Consider the following 15,539-nt stretch of genomic DNA (forward strand, 5'->3'; position numbering starts at 1 on the left):
GGGAGTTGATTGTATGTTGTATTGGGTGTATTGTCTAAGATACAAGTGAAATGTTGAGGTAGGTGAATGTATGCACGTGATCCCAGCCTTTCATTCTCTCAGCGACCGGGATATTCCAACAGAACCACTTGCTTAACCGCTCTGCTTAACCGCTTTTTTTGACCGCTTTTTTTGACCGCTTTTTTTGACCGCTTAGTACCCGCTCGGCAACCACTTGCTTTCATCACTTAGCCTATTTACCACTTGGTTGAACCACCTTGCTTAACCGCTCTGCTTAATTACTTGCATTGCTACGCTGTTAACTCTTCCTTTTGCTAGGACAAAAACCGCAATCTGCCTACCAGTTGTAATCAGTGCGTTGAATCGGCTGGCATATAAAACTCTACACCTAGTGCGAACACAATCTAATTAAGAGCTTTTTATGGTGACAGTATCGAACTTGATATAAATAGAGCCAAGTGCCACATTGGGAAAGTCGATATCGAACAATCAAAAATTACTTGGAATCTTCTATTGAGATTACAGGCTGTAAGTCCAGGATTTAAGACAATCTTCCTCTCGGTACGCACGCAGAATGAAGGACAACATACGTTGTGCGCGTATCAACTGTAACGAGATACTGTAGTAAATAGATTTTGTGCAAGTCTTAGCTTCCTCGACAACGTATGATCATCGAGTACTGGTCCCTAGCACCACGGAGAGGTGCTGCACATTGCTAGGGGGAGCACAAAATTTACCTCACGGGGCTCAAGGCAATGAGGGAGCACAGAATTTACCTCACGGGGCTCATGGCAATGAGGGAGCACAGAATTTACCTCACGGGGCTCATGGCAATGAGGGAGCACAGAATTTACCTCACGGGGCTCAAGGCAATGAGGGAGCACAGAATTTACCTCACGGGGCTCAGGGCAATGAGGGAGCACAAAATTTACCTCACGGGGCTCAGGGCAATGAGGGAGCACAGAATTTACCTCACGGGGCTCAGGGCAATGAGGGAGCACAAAATTTACCTCACGGGGCTCATGGCAATGAGGGAGCACAGAATTTACCTCACGGGGCTCAGGGCAATGAGGGAGCACAGAATTTACCTCACGGGGCTCAGGGCAATGAGGGAGCACAAAATTTACCTCACGGGGCTCATGGCAATGAGGGAGCACAAAATTTACCTCACGGGGCTCATGGCAATGAGGGAGCACAAAATTTACCTCACGGGGCTCATGGCAATGAGGGAGCACAAAATTTACCTCACGGGGCTCAGGGCAATGAGGGAGGGCAGGAAGCCTGCTCCTACTCTTCAATCTGGGTGCGCATCGCGTTTTATCTACTCCCACTACGGGAATTGACAAGTACCATTAACGCAGCCCCAGCCTCGCGAAAATGCAATTACTCAAGATGACGATATACTCACAATGGTGAGACAAGTTAGATCACTTCAGGTAACGTCTCCTAACTGTACATGTACATAATTGTGTTGAATGATTTTCGCGGTGGTCAACCAACTTCGTGATGGGTGGATCGGGAGACCGGTGGATATCCATGTATCAAAAGTCGGGCATGTGAATCAAATGCGATGCACGAAACCGGTCTTCAGACTGCCTCCACAAACATCTTCGGTGGATCGTAATGTTGTGGTCAAATGGCTATTACAGTGCCGCTTGCTACTCAATGTTGCCCGTTATGTTGATTTATCTCGTAGAGACGTATTGCCCCGATTCCCTCTTCTTCCAGGTCTTTTGGTATTCATGTGGATCCGCCCTTTACCAAAACTGGGCAATGTAAGGAAGTTGAGGAACGGCCCCTCAAATTTATCCACTGCTGCCTTTGCCTATCATCCTTCCGCCCTCGTTCGCCTTTTCCCTACCTCCTTTGATTCTGAACTTTCTTTAACACTCGTCTAATATTGTCACGTTCTTTCAATGTCGTACGCGCAAACTCTACAATCCAGTCGCCAACCAGGATCTTATGAAGCACGATTCGCAAGCTTGATGTCGCCAGAAGAAGAGCAAAAACTGACAACAACTTCGTCCCGTCTCAAAGAAACCCCTGGCTTAGTTATCCGTAGCAAGGATGAAGAAGGTACCATCATTCGTGGTCATGGCCCACTGACAAGATGAGTGGTGACTGAATCGACATTCACAGCAGCACGGCACTCTTTGCGGCCAACCCAGCAAATCCAAGAGTGAGCTCCAAACGTGCAGTGATTGGTTTTATTGTGCTGACTTTCAGGATTACAGCCTCCACAAGCGAGTCACGTAAGTAAATAGCCTTCTTGATTTGGAAGACCCCTGCTCCGGTACCTTGCTAGTGTCGAAGTCTCTTTTTCAGATGATCAATCAATATGCTGACCAGAAGGAATAGGAAAATCGAACACTTTGTCAATAGTTGTACACAGAATGACCTCGCCGACGTATTGACCGAAAATCAGAGATTACTCAGCGAAACTACAGCTCTCAGAGAAAGGATCCAAGGATTAGAGAAAACACAGGAGAACATGAAGGCTCGTTTAGATGAACTGTGCAAGGAAAGGCAAGTTTCCACTATTCAGGGCCATCCAGCGCGCAAGAAACGGACAATGCCTCAATCACATTCCTTGGCACTTGATTCAAGTCGGAGAAATGGAACGTTAGAATAGCGTGCTCTAGAGATGTATATATATATTTTAGTGAAGATTGTTGTAGCCTTGTCCTAGGCCAAGAAAAAGCGCCACCACTGGCGGTACAACTAGATGCCGAAGAATGCCATCTGGTCTCTTGCGGTTCTTCCCTGGTATTCAATCACTTCGGGAAGAATGAGAGACAATAGCACAGTCGTGCTCTACCAATATGGGGTTTAAGCTGTTTGTGCCCTGTACGTGGCGGCAACTAGTAGTCTCATTATATTACATGGACTGGCAGTCAATCCCGTCGCAACACAATGCCGACTCATTGACCATAGATCAGTCTCAAATAGGTCCACCAAATGACGGCCAGACCTTCAGTGTCAACATCATTTACAGTCGTTCTCGAAATCGGCTTGACAGATACACTCTTCGTCACTCTTTCTGAACCCACCGCCAAGGCCTTAGCGCAGATCAATCATTGAGCGGGCCGCAAGAAATTGAGGAATACCGTAAGATGCCCTGAGTATGGTATTGTATTTTGCTCGTAAGATTACACAATGCGTACGAGAATTCAGTGGAATTCCATGGAAGCCGATGTGGGCCTCTGGAAATCATCCAGAGGTGGCCGCCTCCCACCTGGTTCCTGGACGATCTGCTAGATGACTGGTGCTACGTGGACTTCAATTACAAATGGATGAGCAGACAGGACTTGCTCTTGCAGCAACAGCATTATGCGGACTGCAGATAACGAGGGTATAGTTATTGCCATATTAGTCCGTCCAGCGCGTTTCGTCTTATGTCCTTGTAAATACTACTCACGGATAACTAATATTAACACCTAGCCTTACAACGACATCCAGCTGCACTAAGTCTAGGGTGCTATTGTGTCGAAAATTGGGCAAAATTTCTATGGCTGTAATTGGATAGATTAATATGAGCTATATCACCGAAAATATAAAACCTTAGGCCCAAATTCAGACTTGACATTGACCTAGATGATATCAGAATGCTGCGTAGGGAAGTCTTTCTGTGGTTACCGCACGTAGCAATATCTTGACTAAGCAGCCTTTGTGGCAAAAGCTAGTTAGTCACATGGATTGGCGACTATGTTAGTTACTACTGGAACTTTATGGAATATTCCGCAAGCAGGATAGGGCCGTATAAATTATCCGCTTCTCCCAGGCCCTTCTTTTTATAAAGGGATTAGAAAATAGAGGAAGAGGGGAAACAAAAATCATTAAGTACTACATACAAAACCCAACAAAGGAAACCCGCCCTGATAAGTGTCCCAGGGCAAGTACATTACCGTTTATCTTGAAACAGCTGGGCCGAGACTCGATCGGAAGCCACAGGACCCTTCTACCATTCAATGCTATCCATTGGCGGTGCTCAATAGAGATGTCTGGAGTTGGATGACGTGGATCAGACGTAGGAATGCCACACCTAGATTGGATGTAAAGGGCGCCGAAGTTGGTGTGGAGATACAAACCGCTATGGGAAAATTCGAGCGTAGTGACTACCCCTTCAACTTCGAAGGTCTGGGTGAGCGCACCCGTCGCCGGGTCCCAGAGCCGCACTGTCCGATCACCAGAGCCGGACGCCAGCAGGCGGCCGTCGGGCGAGAAGGCCACCGATTCAACCGGACTGGAATGACCTTCGAGGGTCTGGGTGAGCGCGCCCGTCGCCGGGTCCCAGAGCCGCACTGTCTGATCGTCAGAGCCGGACGCCAGCAGGCGGCCGTCGGGCGAGAAGGCCACCGAAGCAACCCAATCGGAATGGCCTTCGAGGGTCTGGATGAGCGCGCCCGTCGCCGGGTCCCAGACCCGCACTGTCTGATCGTCAGAGCCGGACGCCAGCAGGCGGCCGTCGGGCGAGAAGGCCACCGAACGAACCGGACCGGAATGGCCTTCGAGGGTCTGGGTGAGCGCGCTCGTCGCCGGGTCCCAGAGCCGGACTGTGTGATCACCAGAGCCGGACGCCAGCAGGCGGCCGTCGGGTGAGAAGGCCACCGAAGCAACCCAATCGGAATGGCCTTCGAGGGTCTGGATGAGCGCGCCCGTCGCCGGGTCCCAGAGCCGCACTGTCTGATCACCAGAGCCGGACGCCAGCAGGCGGCCGTCGGGCGAGAAGGCCACCGAAGCAACCCAATCGGAATGGCCTTCGAGGGTCTGGGTGAGCGCGCCCGTCGCCGGGTCCCAGAGCCGGACTGTGTGATCACCAGAGCCGGACGCCAGCAGGCGGCCGTCGGGCGAGAAGGCCACCGAAGCAACCCAATCGGAATGGCCTTTGAGGGTCTGGATGAGCGCGCCCGTCGCCGGGTCCCAGAGCCGGACTGTGTGATCACCAGAGCCGGACGCCAGCAGGCGGCCGTCGGGTGAGAAGGCCACCGATCGAACCGGACCGGAATGGCCTTCGAGGGTCTGGGTGAGCGCGCCCGTCGCCGGGTCCCAGAGCCGGACTGTGTGATCACCAGAGCCGGACGCCAGCAGGCGGCCGTCGGGCGAGAAGGCCACCGAAGCAACCCAATCGGAATGGCCTTCGAGGGTCTGGGTGAGCGCGCCCGTCGCCGGGTCCCAGAGCCGCACTGTCTGATCGTCAGAGCCGGACCCCAGCAGGCGGCCGTCGGGCGAGAAGGCCACCGATCCAACCCAATCGGAATGGCCTTTGAGGGTCTGGGTGAGCGCGCCCGTCGCCGGGTCCCAGAGCCGCACTGTCTGATCGTAAGAGCCGGACGCCAGCAGGCGGCCGTCGGGCGAGAAGGCCATCGATCGAACCGAACCGGAATGGCCTTCGAGGGTCTGGGTGAGCGCGCCCGTCGCCGGGTCCCAGAGCCGCACTGTCTGATCGTCAGAGCCGGACGCCAGCAGGCGGCCGTCGGGCGAGAAGGCCACCGATCGAACCCAATCGGAATGGCCTTTGAGGGTCTGGGTGAGCGCGCCCGTCGCCGGGTCCCAGAGCCGCACTGTCTGATCGTAAGAGCCGGACGCCAGCAGGCGGCCGTCGGGCGAGAAGGCCACCGATCGAACCGAACGGGAATGGCCTTCGAGGGTCTGGGTAAGCGCGCTCCATCCTTCTTCAACCTGTGGTAACTGACATATCCAAGTAGGAAGCGACCGCTTGAACTCTCTACGGATTATCCCCGTTCGGGGTGCAAATATAAGTCCTGCACAATAAACTTGAAGGGGAGCCTGATCAACTATCTGGTGATTTTTCAGAATAAAGCGCTTTGCATCGTGAAGGAAATCCGGAATCAGGGAAGAGCCGTTACCCTAAAGCTGTCAGTGCATACCATGTATGATTATCTTCGGAACTTACCGATGTGGACGTTTGGAGGCGATCAAGAATACCTGATACTTCTGACGTAAGGCCCAGTAGACTCATTGCTTCCACCCAGTGCAAAAAGTGTACCTGGAAAAATAAATAAGCATTGTGCATCATGCCAGACAAGTCCGTGCATTGTAACAGATGATGCGCCCAGTATCGACACGCGTATTTCAGTGGGGGAGGTATATAAAGCTGAATCGAATCATCGCTAATTTCATTCCTTTGCGTGCCTTCGCTTGGCAGTTTGCAGATGTTTTTCTCCAGGCTGTCCTGCATGATCTGACGGCATCGTTCTGCAAGACACTGGTTTGTATATTTTCCATCGATCCAGAATTTGCTTTTGTCTTTGTGGTGATCCAAAAGAAAATCTCGGAATGACAGATGGAGGAGCCTGACTGGTGTGTCGAAATTGTTTGGTACACTGAGCACCGAGTGGAGCTGGTCTAATCGACATTTGACATCATCTGACTCTCTGTCTATTAGGTGGCTTAGGGAGTTGATCGAGAGCGGAGTGGCAAGAATAATGATCACACCAACTACCTCCTTGAACTCTTTAAGTAATTCCCGTGACTCTGTTTCATTCTGTCCAGTGAGAAGTTGCTTTAGCACGGGAATATATGTGCTGTCCATCTTGGACACATAGGTTGATTGGTCTGTCAATATCGCTTCCAGTCGCTTTTGAGGGTTCCATTTTGCATCACCGATAAAACGACATAAAGTGGCAGCTGCAATGAACAAAGGGATGGTCCTATCAACCAATATCTTGGTAGCTGGGACTCCGGGCCAATCTGGTGGCAATGAGCGCCTCTGCTTTAGGCGCAGGAACTGATCCTCAAAATACAAGGATATGTCATGCGCTATCACTGGCTCTTCGATCTCATGTAGGGCCAAATCCTGATGGGCATCGGTGATCCCTTCGAAGCCCAGCCTGATCGGCAACTCAGGTCTGCTTGTCAACAAAAACCGTAGTTGTACGGAAGTTGACTTTTGAACTCGTGGCAAGAGCCGGAGAACAATCCCTATATCGTCTTCTGAATCGCATTCATCTAGAGCATCAATCACGATCACTCTTCTTGTGGTCTCTTCTCGCTGCTCAATTCCAGATAGTGGATCCAGTAGAAGCCGTTCAAATTGTTCCCTCAACACCTTTTCCGAAATATTCGGGTCATCCTCAATTGCCCTCTGAACTCGAGGCAGCATTTGAGGTATGCCGATGACCAGTTGCTCGGTCAATGTTGGAAAAAGCTTTTTTGCTGTTTCTCTGTCCTCTTCGCCTCTCTGAAAGAAGAAGCTCGCCCCGAGAAGCTGCTGCGCTTGAAGACGGCTTGCAACTGTTTGGGATATTGTTGATTTCCCTGTCCCTGCCATGCCGCTCAGCCAAAATATACATTTTCCGTGTGGCGATTTTGCCCACTCTTCGATTTCTCGAAGCAGGTCAATTCGGGTCCCTGGAAGACATTCACTGTGTTGATTGTCGTAAGAGTCGAATGCTGCTTGTTTTGCAGTCTGTAGTCTGCTGAGGTCTATCTTTTTGTGGATCGAATTGGTAGATCTCCTGAGTCAGCGTCAGAGTTGGCCCTTGATATGAATAATTAAGAGACCGGATTATGGTCCGCAGCCTACGTTTGATCAACCTGTAAGGACAAAGCAAATGTTGTTTTATACCACTCAAGCTCCATGATAGCAGAATCTACCTCCGACCGTACGAGCGGCCATTTCAAGGCTCGAAGGCCCCATTTCCTCATCCGTCTTTGCGTCGTTTCCGGATTGATTTTCTCTTTCAAATATGTAAGTGCTGAGGAGCATTTGACAATATTGTCGACCAGGTCTTGCGTAGCAGTAAGTTCATTGCCATTAGATCCACGGATCAGCCCATCGAGAGATTGAAGCACTTGGGCAAGGGCGGTGATCTTCTCTTGGAAGCGCTGAATATCCTGCGTCGCGTTCTTGACGTTGTTGAGATATTTCCCACATATTTGCACAATAGCTCCGGTTAACTGGATAACTGCGATAACACTTGCTGCACCCGAAAGAGGTTCCATGGTAAAAAAGCCTTCCACAGTATGAATGATATCAAAAGTAAAAAGATGCCGCAAGGGATGACAGACAAAATGGAGCTTATGCCCCTCTCTGAGGGGAAGGCGTCAAAGTGAGGCTGAGAGCAAAACTGGACCCTGATTGGCGCTTGCCCGATCCGATGAGCCACGTGCCTACCACAAGGGGCCGTTCATTTCTGCCCAAGAGGAAAACCATCCAACGATTAACCACGCCCGGAACAACTCAGCTCAAAATGGCATTCAATAGAATATTACGAACAAGGGACACTTAAGAGAATTGGAAGATCGGTCGAAGGACCTGTGAGTGTGTATTGGGGCCAGGTGTTGGTGCATATTGCGATGTATTGTCCCAGGGATCTAACGTTACACCTCGTTGGACGTCACAATCATCATTGCTAAAGAGAGAACTTCGCCTCATATCTCTGAGCAAACTGTAGCGAAAGACTTATGGTGAGTGACTATTAGTTGCGGCCTACGCCATTGGCTGCCAAAAAGGTTGTTGTTCGTCCGCGGCAGGGTCCAGGTCGAGAGAATGTATTGCCCACGATAATCGCTGAGATTCACTACGGCAAAGAAACACCTGTCAAAATCACCGGCAAAGGGAATCAACCCATGCTGCACATGGAGGAAATCTGAAGTCACCTAGCAGAAGACCAGGAACCGGTTGCTAGGCGACCATCCCGTATGGTTTGCAAAGTCCCACAATAGATTTCTACGGAATTCTTTCCATATCTCGTAAGGCTTTCGTAATTTACATGCCAAAATACAGTACCATACTGCGCACCTTTTTCGATGTCCATCAATTTGATGAGGCCCGCTCAATGATTAATCTGCGCTAAGGCCTTAGCGGTGGGGCCAGAAAAGAGTGACGAAGAGTGCATCTGTCAAGCCGATTTCGAGAACGACTGTATATATACACAAACACTCTGGAACCCGCAAGGTGGACAGGATTATGTCCATTGAGCTGTGTACATATGAGGTGGGCGTTGAAGATCACAAGCTTGCAACATTCCGTGGCGTTCTCGTAGCAGCCGCCATGCGATGCACAAACTTCCAGAGGTATGAAACACGTCGTGGGGCCTTGGATATCGGAGTCGGTGGCAGTCGGGTTGTAGAACCTAGTGAATCGTCAGCCCTCCTGTCTCATTGCCAAGAACGCCGCCATATCTCACCTGGTAGTCTCTCCGTTGTATTCGAGTCATTTATCAAGCGTCGACGTTCTGAAACGACCAGATGCTCCAGTGTATGGATCAAATCACGAGTTCTTGTGCGGGAACCTTTGGGTCTAAAAATTGGAAGAGACGGCAAGCAAGACCCCCGAGCTTCTTCGCGTCGGGCTCGTGGCGGCGGAGTCCCCGAGTTGGAAGGCTCAGACTCACTTCTCTGTATGGAATGAGGCTTCCGCAACAAATAATTCTGCTTGCATCTCAATGCCTCGCCGGTTCGTTTCACGCGGAACTGCCTGAAGTATGCCTTAGACCTTTGCTTCCAAGACATCCCTCGGTGCAGATGCAACCAAGAAAGGAGATTTCTTTTTTCCCATGAAGACCAGGCGATCTTCTCATTCTTAGAAATCTTGACTCTGGACATCTTGATGACAGATAACCCTCTGAATAAGAAAAGCAGTGAAGATGAGTTGAAAGATCAGATGCAGTGAGACTGTGAAAGGACTCCGGTTGAAGTCGGGGGTGGTCACAGGTTTATCAAGGATGGAACAGCTCCACAGTGGCCTTGTTTAATTGCGGTCCTCTGTTACAACGGTGGTAATGGGCTTGTCGGACAAGACCCTAGCCGATGGGTCTCCTTTGGATGCAATCGTACTCGGGTCGGTCTTTGGCATCTGTGTAGATACCGAAAGGAACAGTCTGAGAATGCGACAAGAGCAATATGCTGCTACCCAGCAGTTTCGTAGCTTGTTCAACTTGGACTGTGATTTGTGAGATCAATGTGGTGGTCTTTCGCATACTTCACCGGTTGATAAAACGGTCAATACCAGCCCAGTCATGTTTTGGTTGCAATTCGGTCATGGGCACAAGCCTCTTCTGGACCGGCTTTCGCGATGACCCCTGCGCTTGAAAGTGAAGGCGGCCGGAATAAAAAATAAAATACGCATAATATTCATATTCCTATAAACGAGCGTTTAAATGAGAAAGTATTATTAATTCCAATGAGCAATGATATATGAATAATGTCTAGTTAAACAGGCGCAAAATAAAGAGGATCAAGATAATAAACATGAAATAAATGTTAAAGTTTGCTTTTTGTGGGGCATGCCACTTGGGAAAAGCATAGGCCATCTTCAACGGCCATGTCGCCCATTCAAAATACGTTTTTTTTTTCATACTCTTTTTTGGGGTACACTCGGAGATTGGGCAAAAGAGGACCCCTCGGAAAACGGATTAAATTATTATTCTCTTGACATTGGGAGATGCTCGGCTCTGATGACATTTACTAGGCTTGTTTGGGTACTGGTCACTTCTCACTTTGGTTCTTTAAAGGCGCAAACTCTTGCATTTCTTACTATTCCCACTCTCTACTTCAAGTCTCTTCCACGATACTCTGCCTGATCTACTTGAAGACAGTGGCGATGGGCGTCCAGAGAACTCAGGCTAGCGGTTCGCAACGATACACAGATCGAATGACTCGATTGCTTTCGTCAGGCTCACCGGAGCCAAACAATACCGGGAGCCCCTCCACATCAATCATTGGCTCTGAGGACGACGATTGTTATTCTCAGCAAAACGATGAATCTGACGACGATGACAAGGCTACTTCCATGGATGGTTGCAGTGATGAAGAGGCGGCTCAGGGACAACGAACCAAGAAACGAATCAAGGAATTAGCCTTGGGGGAAGCCAGATCTGTAAAGTCCCTGAGCACTAAGGATCTCGCAGAGTTAGTGGTTGAAATGATCGAATGTATGGCAGAGTGAGTCGGAAGCTGTCTTATTGTGAGATATCACATTCTAACGGCTCGGTATATAGATTGGAAGATCGGGTACAGTAGGTTTCCCTTCAAGGCAAAACCAGAGTCACCACACTGACCCGCTTCAGATCTAGCGCAGATTCACTCGCTCGCCAGGGCTTATGGAATCAGGAAATGCAACGAGAGTTTCTAGAAAAGATTGGTACTAAAGGCACGTTGGCGAAAGAGATGGCTGCATTGAAGAAACAGGTGGAGGTTTTGTCGAGCAGTAGTGCAGTCAAAGATCGAGAGATCGTGGGTTCAAAGCGTCAAAGACTGTGAGAGAATACCCGAATAGAACATTCAGAGCTTCGCTTCCATGGGAGGTAATTCTTCGAACATCACATAGCAGTATCCAGAGGGTCACATGTCACCTTCGGCCAGGTCCCGCCGTAGAATCACCATTCGTGACGTACCATCCCATCGAATGGCTATCGTGAGGGTAATTTCTGTACTGCGAACAATCACGGGCAGATGAATATAGCAGCAGTGCTCTTTTCAGTCATTGATGGACAGATCTAGATGGTAAAAGGTCTCTGATTTGTCCGGGGAAAGCTCTGTCGTGCCGGAATCGACCTAACATGGCCCACTTTTCTTAGGGTATCCACCGTTCCCTACAGATCCACGCGCGAGTAAGATTATCATTTCCGTCAATCAGCCAATCATACCCCCAAGCCTCAATGTCGCGGTACGACGAATCAGAGCGGGTCTGTCAATGAATATCCACTTGGGGGACACAAATATCACTTACGCCCTTCTTTCATATCGCGACGTTCCGCTCACATTGCCTTTCTTTTACAAGAGTGATCTGCACCATTGACTCTTTCTCGCTTACGCCTACAATGCATCTAGCCATTACGGGGTCTGCAACATGATTCAAGAGATATAATTTTGCTGACCTGGATTTTTGATTCGCTGAGGGATCTACATTCTGTACAAAGAAAATCCTGTAGGTACCCCTGTCCACACTACTCCTAGTATAGAAATTACCCATCTTTTGAGCCGTGCATGCCGAGGTTCCTGCGCTAGGCCGGGCTCATTTCCAAATACTTCAGCGCAATCAACAGCAATGACCATTAATTACAGCTACGGCTGGAAGGCCTGATGAAGGATCTCAAATGCGTCAGGGTGTCAGTGGCAGATCCAGGGGATCACCTCGCATGGACTGTGCGCTATGCATGCCATGGGGGTAAGAAGCTCGCGTTCCGTGCCGACAGGGGCCGTCTGCGGCCCGATTCGGATCGCAATTTTCGGCGCAATGATGCACTAGTCTGAATGTGGTTACCAGGCCTTATACCATGCACAACGCGCCTATCTGCATCAACCCAATCTTGAAGGCGTCCTTCAATCCTTTAGTGCCATACAAATTCACCCCTTATGTTGAGAGTAATCCATGGGAATACTCAAAGACTAGATGGCCAAGTGGCCTGATAAAACAGCGTGGTTCAATCAAGTGTGATGCAGATTGCCCCAATTCAATCCCGGGTTGCCGCCAACCTCTTCTGTACGGTTCTGCTCTCAGAAAAAGATGCGTCTAGACTGCCAGAAGCGTTGCGATTTGCCCGGGATAGCCCCACCCGCAGATCGAGCCCCGGTTTCCTGAAATCACCCTTTCCCCTGAACGTGGGAGCCAAGTCTACGTCAATTGTTCTACGTTGGACAGCGACATCCTGAGACAGAATCAATCTTGCAAATTGCATGTTTCATAATCAACGGAGCAATTTAGAATCACTACATTCATAGCATTGTCGCATAGTACGCGGCTATAGCTTCACATAGTAGCATACATCAAACTCCACACAATTCCCCAAGATCCCGCACTGTTGCATGTGTCTCACTCTTGGCTCCAAAAGGACGATTTGCGGGTGTGTCAGGTGGACACGAGGACTGTTCGCTTTCGCGATCTGACGCTAACCTCAGATTTAGCCTAGACCAACGCGCGCAACCAGTGTTCGATGCAAATGATGCTGACCAATCATCGGCTCCGATCGGCTCCTGAATCTGCTCAAGCGCAATGACAGACTTGGATAAACAACCAAGTTATGTTATTCAGAGGCTGCTTGACAGATTGAATGATCATAAAAGTACATTCAAGTTAGCATAATAGCGGGCAAGATAGAGGCAGAGTAATGGGATCGTGACACACGGACTGTGCGCCATACATTATGCTCCATAATAAAGGTTTGTGTCGTCCAGACACTAGTCCCAATCTAGCTTAAGTCGAAAGACCAGGCCACCGGCGTCAAAATGATCGCATTACCGCCGTCGTACGATATCTGAAACTAGGCTAGTCAAAAAAGGTATCATGGACGAGTGTATCATGGGCTAAAAATCCGGACTAGTGCTGCAATTTCGGATAACGGATGATACGTCTACGGTATCAATCGTGAAATGCGAACCAGGTCATCTGCGCTTGCACAATGCTCAATCGGCGTGCAACATAGCCTCCGGTGAAGGGCCGTTGACGAGACAGTATCAAACAAGAATAAAATTTACAGGCTTGATCTACGCGATCTACGACGAAGATGGTACGACCGTGAAATTATAGTAGCAACCAATACCCATGTAGTGTTTTCATTGTCCGCCGCTGAGCTTTGCATATCCTGGGCAGCTCTTCACCCGTCCACTCAACGCTCCGGTTTGCTTGACTCTTCAACGTAACACGTACAACCCAGGCACACGGCGTGGATGATAGCATTGCTGATTCATGTCAATTGGCTACAGTCCATGAAATCTCCAATAAGTTACTTGCACTTTCTCTTCAGAATTGCGATATATATTGGCTGGCTTGCTGGAGAGGTTGCTGATTGAATTGGACCGGCGCTTGCTGAAGAGGCGGCTGACAGAACTGGACCGGCGCTTGTTGATTGACCGACGTAAGGGTATTCGACAGTGGATAGTTTGGGAGCGGGTTGGTACCAAACGAGGCCACCTGCCCGTTATGAGCTGTCCATGAGCCTCGTAGCACATCAGAATCAGACAATCCAGCAAATGCAGACTTATTTTTCTCAGCATTTCTCTCCTTCTCTATCTTCTTCTCGAGCTGGTTCTGCGCTTGTTGGAAATTGCCGCTGACCTCCAATAGTATGGGTAACAGATTATCGCCGGTCGTACAACAAGCTTGTGCAAACTCGAGTTGCTGTTTCAGAGTGGATATTTCGAACTCGAGCGTTTGAACCTTGGCCAGATTCTGGTTATTGGTGTCACTCAGCTGGCGAATTGCTGCTTGGGCTTGGGCGTTGTCCTCCTCTAGTTGCTGTATGGATCGTGTGAGCTGGTCTCGGTCTTGATCGGCTTCCTTGAACCCTTTCAAGCATCGTCGATGAACAATCCTCCAGTGCCTTTGTTTCGCAGTCTTTGCTATTGGCGAGGAAATCTAGATCATTCATTGCGTTGAGTATACTTGCTTTCAGGAAACAGTGATGACAGAACGTACCAATGGTGTGTAAAGGTCTACATCTTGAGTATCTGATAGAGAACCATCATGACCAGCGATAGGAGAGTGTTGAGTGTGCTTCGCAGCGGTAATTGACTTGGAGCGACCTTGACCAGTACTGGCGGTGGCTTGGGCCGCGGTTCTGCGGGAAGGCATATTGAACGTCAATACTCTAAGATAGATTCTCTCGCAGGGAGGATTGTCGATTTTTCAGGTTCGACCGTTCGGGGAGGCAATGTGGACTTTTATAGGTATCCAGCGTACTAGTCAGTAGCCTAAACAGTTCTGAACGATGTATAACAAAGCCGTTCAATGTGGGCCGCAGCATTGTGACATTGACCGTTCAAATGCCCAGTCATTGGTGCATGTCGAGACAACCGGCCCGCAATAACGGTTATCCTGCAATTTCAAGATATGGTTGCATTTGTGCGGCGATGACCGTTCGCTTTTTCGTCTCGTTCTCCAGAGAGACTGATAACCACCGGTTGACCAGAAGGTACAGTACCTTAACGGTGATCTTGTTCCGTCAACTAGAATTCTATGGCTAGACTTTGACCATTTGACACGAAGCTCTTCATCTACGAACCAGCATGTAGCGCCCATTCACATCCTCCATAACAATATCTTCGAATACTGACCCCATGCCCGCTTGAACGGTTGAAACTTTCCAGGCCCGTGCAAGTTCCCCAAGTAGTTCACTCGTATTGTTTCGTATTCTGTTTATGTTGTCTTGTCGGTTGCATATTTAGTATTCCACCCGATGTCGCATTGGCGGATCAATCCGTTGGCGGTCTCGGGGTCAAGTTGAGCCACGGGAACTCGAGACAATTTGAAACATGGGCAAAATCCTAATGCGCCATGAAGTGGGTTTACCAAATCGAATTAGGCCAGTTCCAGGACGGTATACCCCGGGTCTATTCGTCGCTATTGATTGCTCGAAGCGCGCTATCAGCTCACGCATACGGTGCCGCGCAGGGACCGAAGGTAACGAGATGTTCGTTTTTTTCCGAGCCAGTATTCCGTACCAACATACTGTGCTAATGATATCCGATCTACAGTATGATAAACGCCATAAGAAATTTGCGGCAGCAGTAGTTGCGCAGATCCACGTTCGTAAAAAGACAGGTTTGGGCGATCAGTGGATATAAGTCGGGGCGGC

At 49.4% G+C, this 15,539-nt stretch overlaps 3 protein-coding genes across 3 annotated transcripts; 1 reads left to right on the forward strand and 2 right to left on the reverse strand.

The window, feature by feature from the left end:
* Positions 1–3,971: 3,971 nt before the first annotated feature.
* Positions 3,972–7,965, reverse strand: N7511_000814 (uncharacterized protein; the record flags this gene model as incomplete). The annotated part of the gene is made up of 4 exons (XM_057123239.1): positions 3,972–4,042; positions 4,089–5,868; positions 5,915–7,478; positions 7,547–7,965. 4 exons carry the CDS (start codon positions 7,963–7,965, stop codon positions 3,972–3,974), a joined length of 3,834 nt encoding a protein of 1,277 aa, XP_056988972.1.
* Positions 7,966–10,618: 2,653 nt separating this feature from the next.
* N7511_000815 (uncharacterized protein) lies at positions 10,619–11,226 on the forward strand (the record flags this gene model as incomplete). The annotated part of the gene is made up of 3 exons (XM_057123240.1): positions 10,619–10,908; positions 10,965–10,982; positions 11,034–11,226. The coding sequence occupies 3 exons, from the start codon at positions 10,619–10,621 to the stop codon at positions 11,224–11,226; spliced, it is 501 nt and encodes a 166-aa protein (XP_056988973.1).
* Positions 11,227–13,705: 2,479 nt separating this feature from the next.
* N7511_000816 (uncharacterized protein) lies at positions 13,706–14,536 on the reverse strand (the record flags this gene model as incomplete). Its single annotated transcript, XM_057123241.1, has 2 exons — positions 13,706–14,320; positions 14,381–14,536. 2 exons carry the CDS (start codon positions 14,534–14,536, stop codon positions 13,706–13,708), a joined length of 771 nt encoding a protein of 256 aa, XP_056988974.1.
* Between the last annotated feature and the right edge of the window lie 1,003 nt (positions 14,537–15,539).

The sequence above is a fragment of the Penicillium nucicola genome, assembly GCF_028828085.1.
Source record: "Penicillium nucicola strain IBT 29836 chromosome Unknown utg000001l, whole genome shotgun sequence".
Classification (NCBI taxonomy): domain Eukaryota; kingdom Fungi; phylum Ascomycota; class Eurotiomycetes; order Eurotiales; family Aspergillaceae; genus Penicillium; species Penicillium nucicola.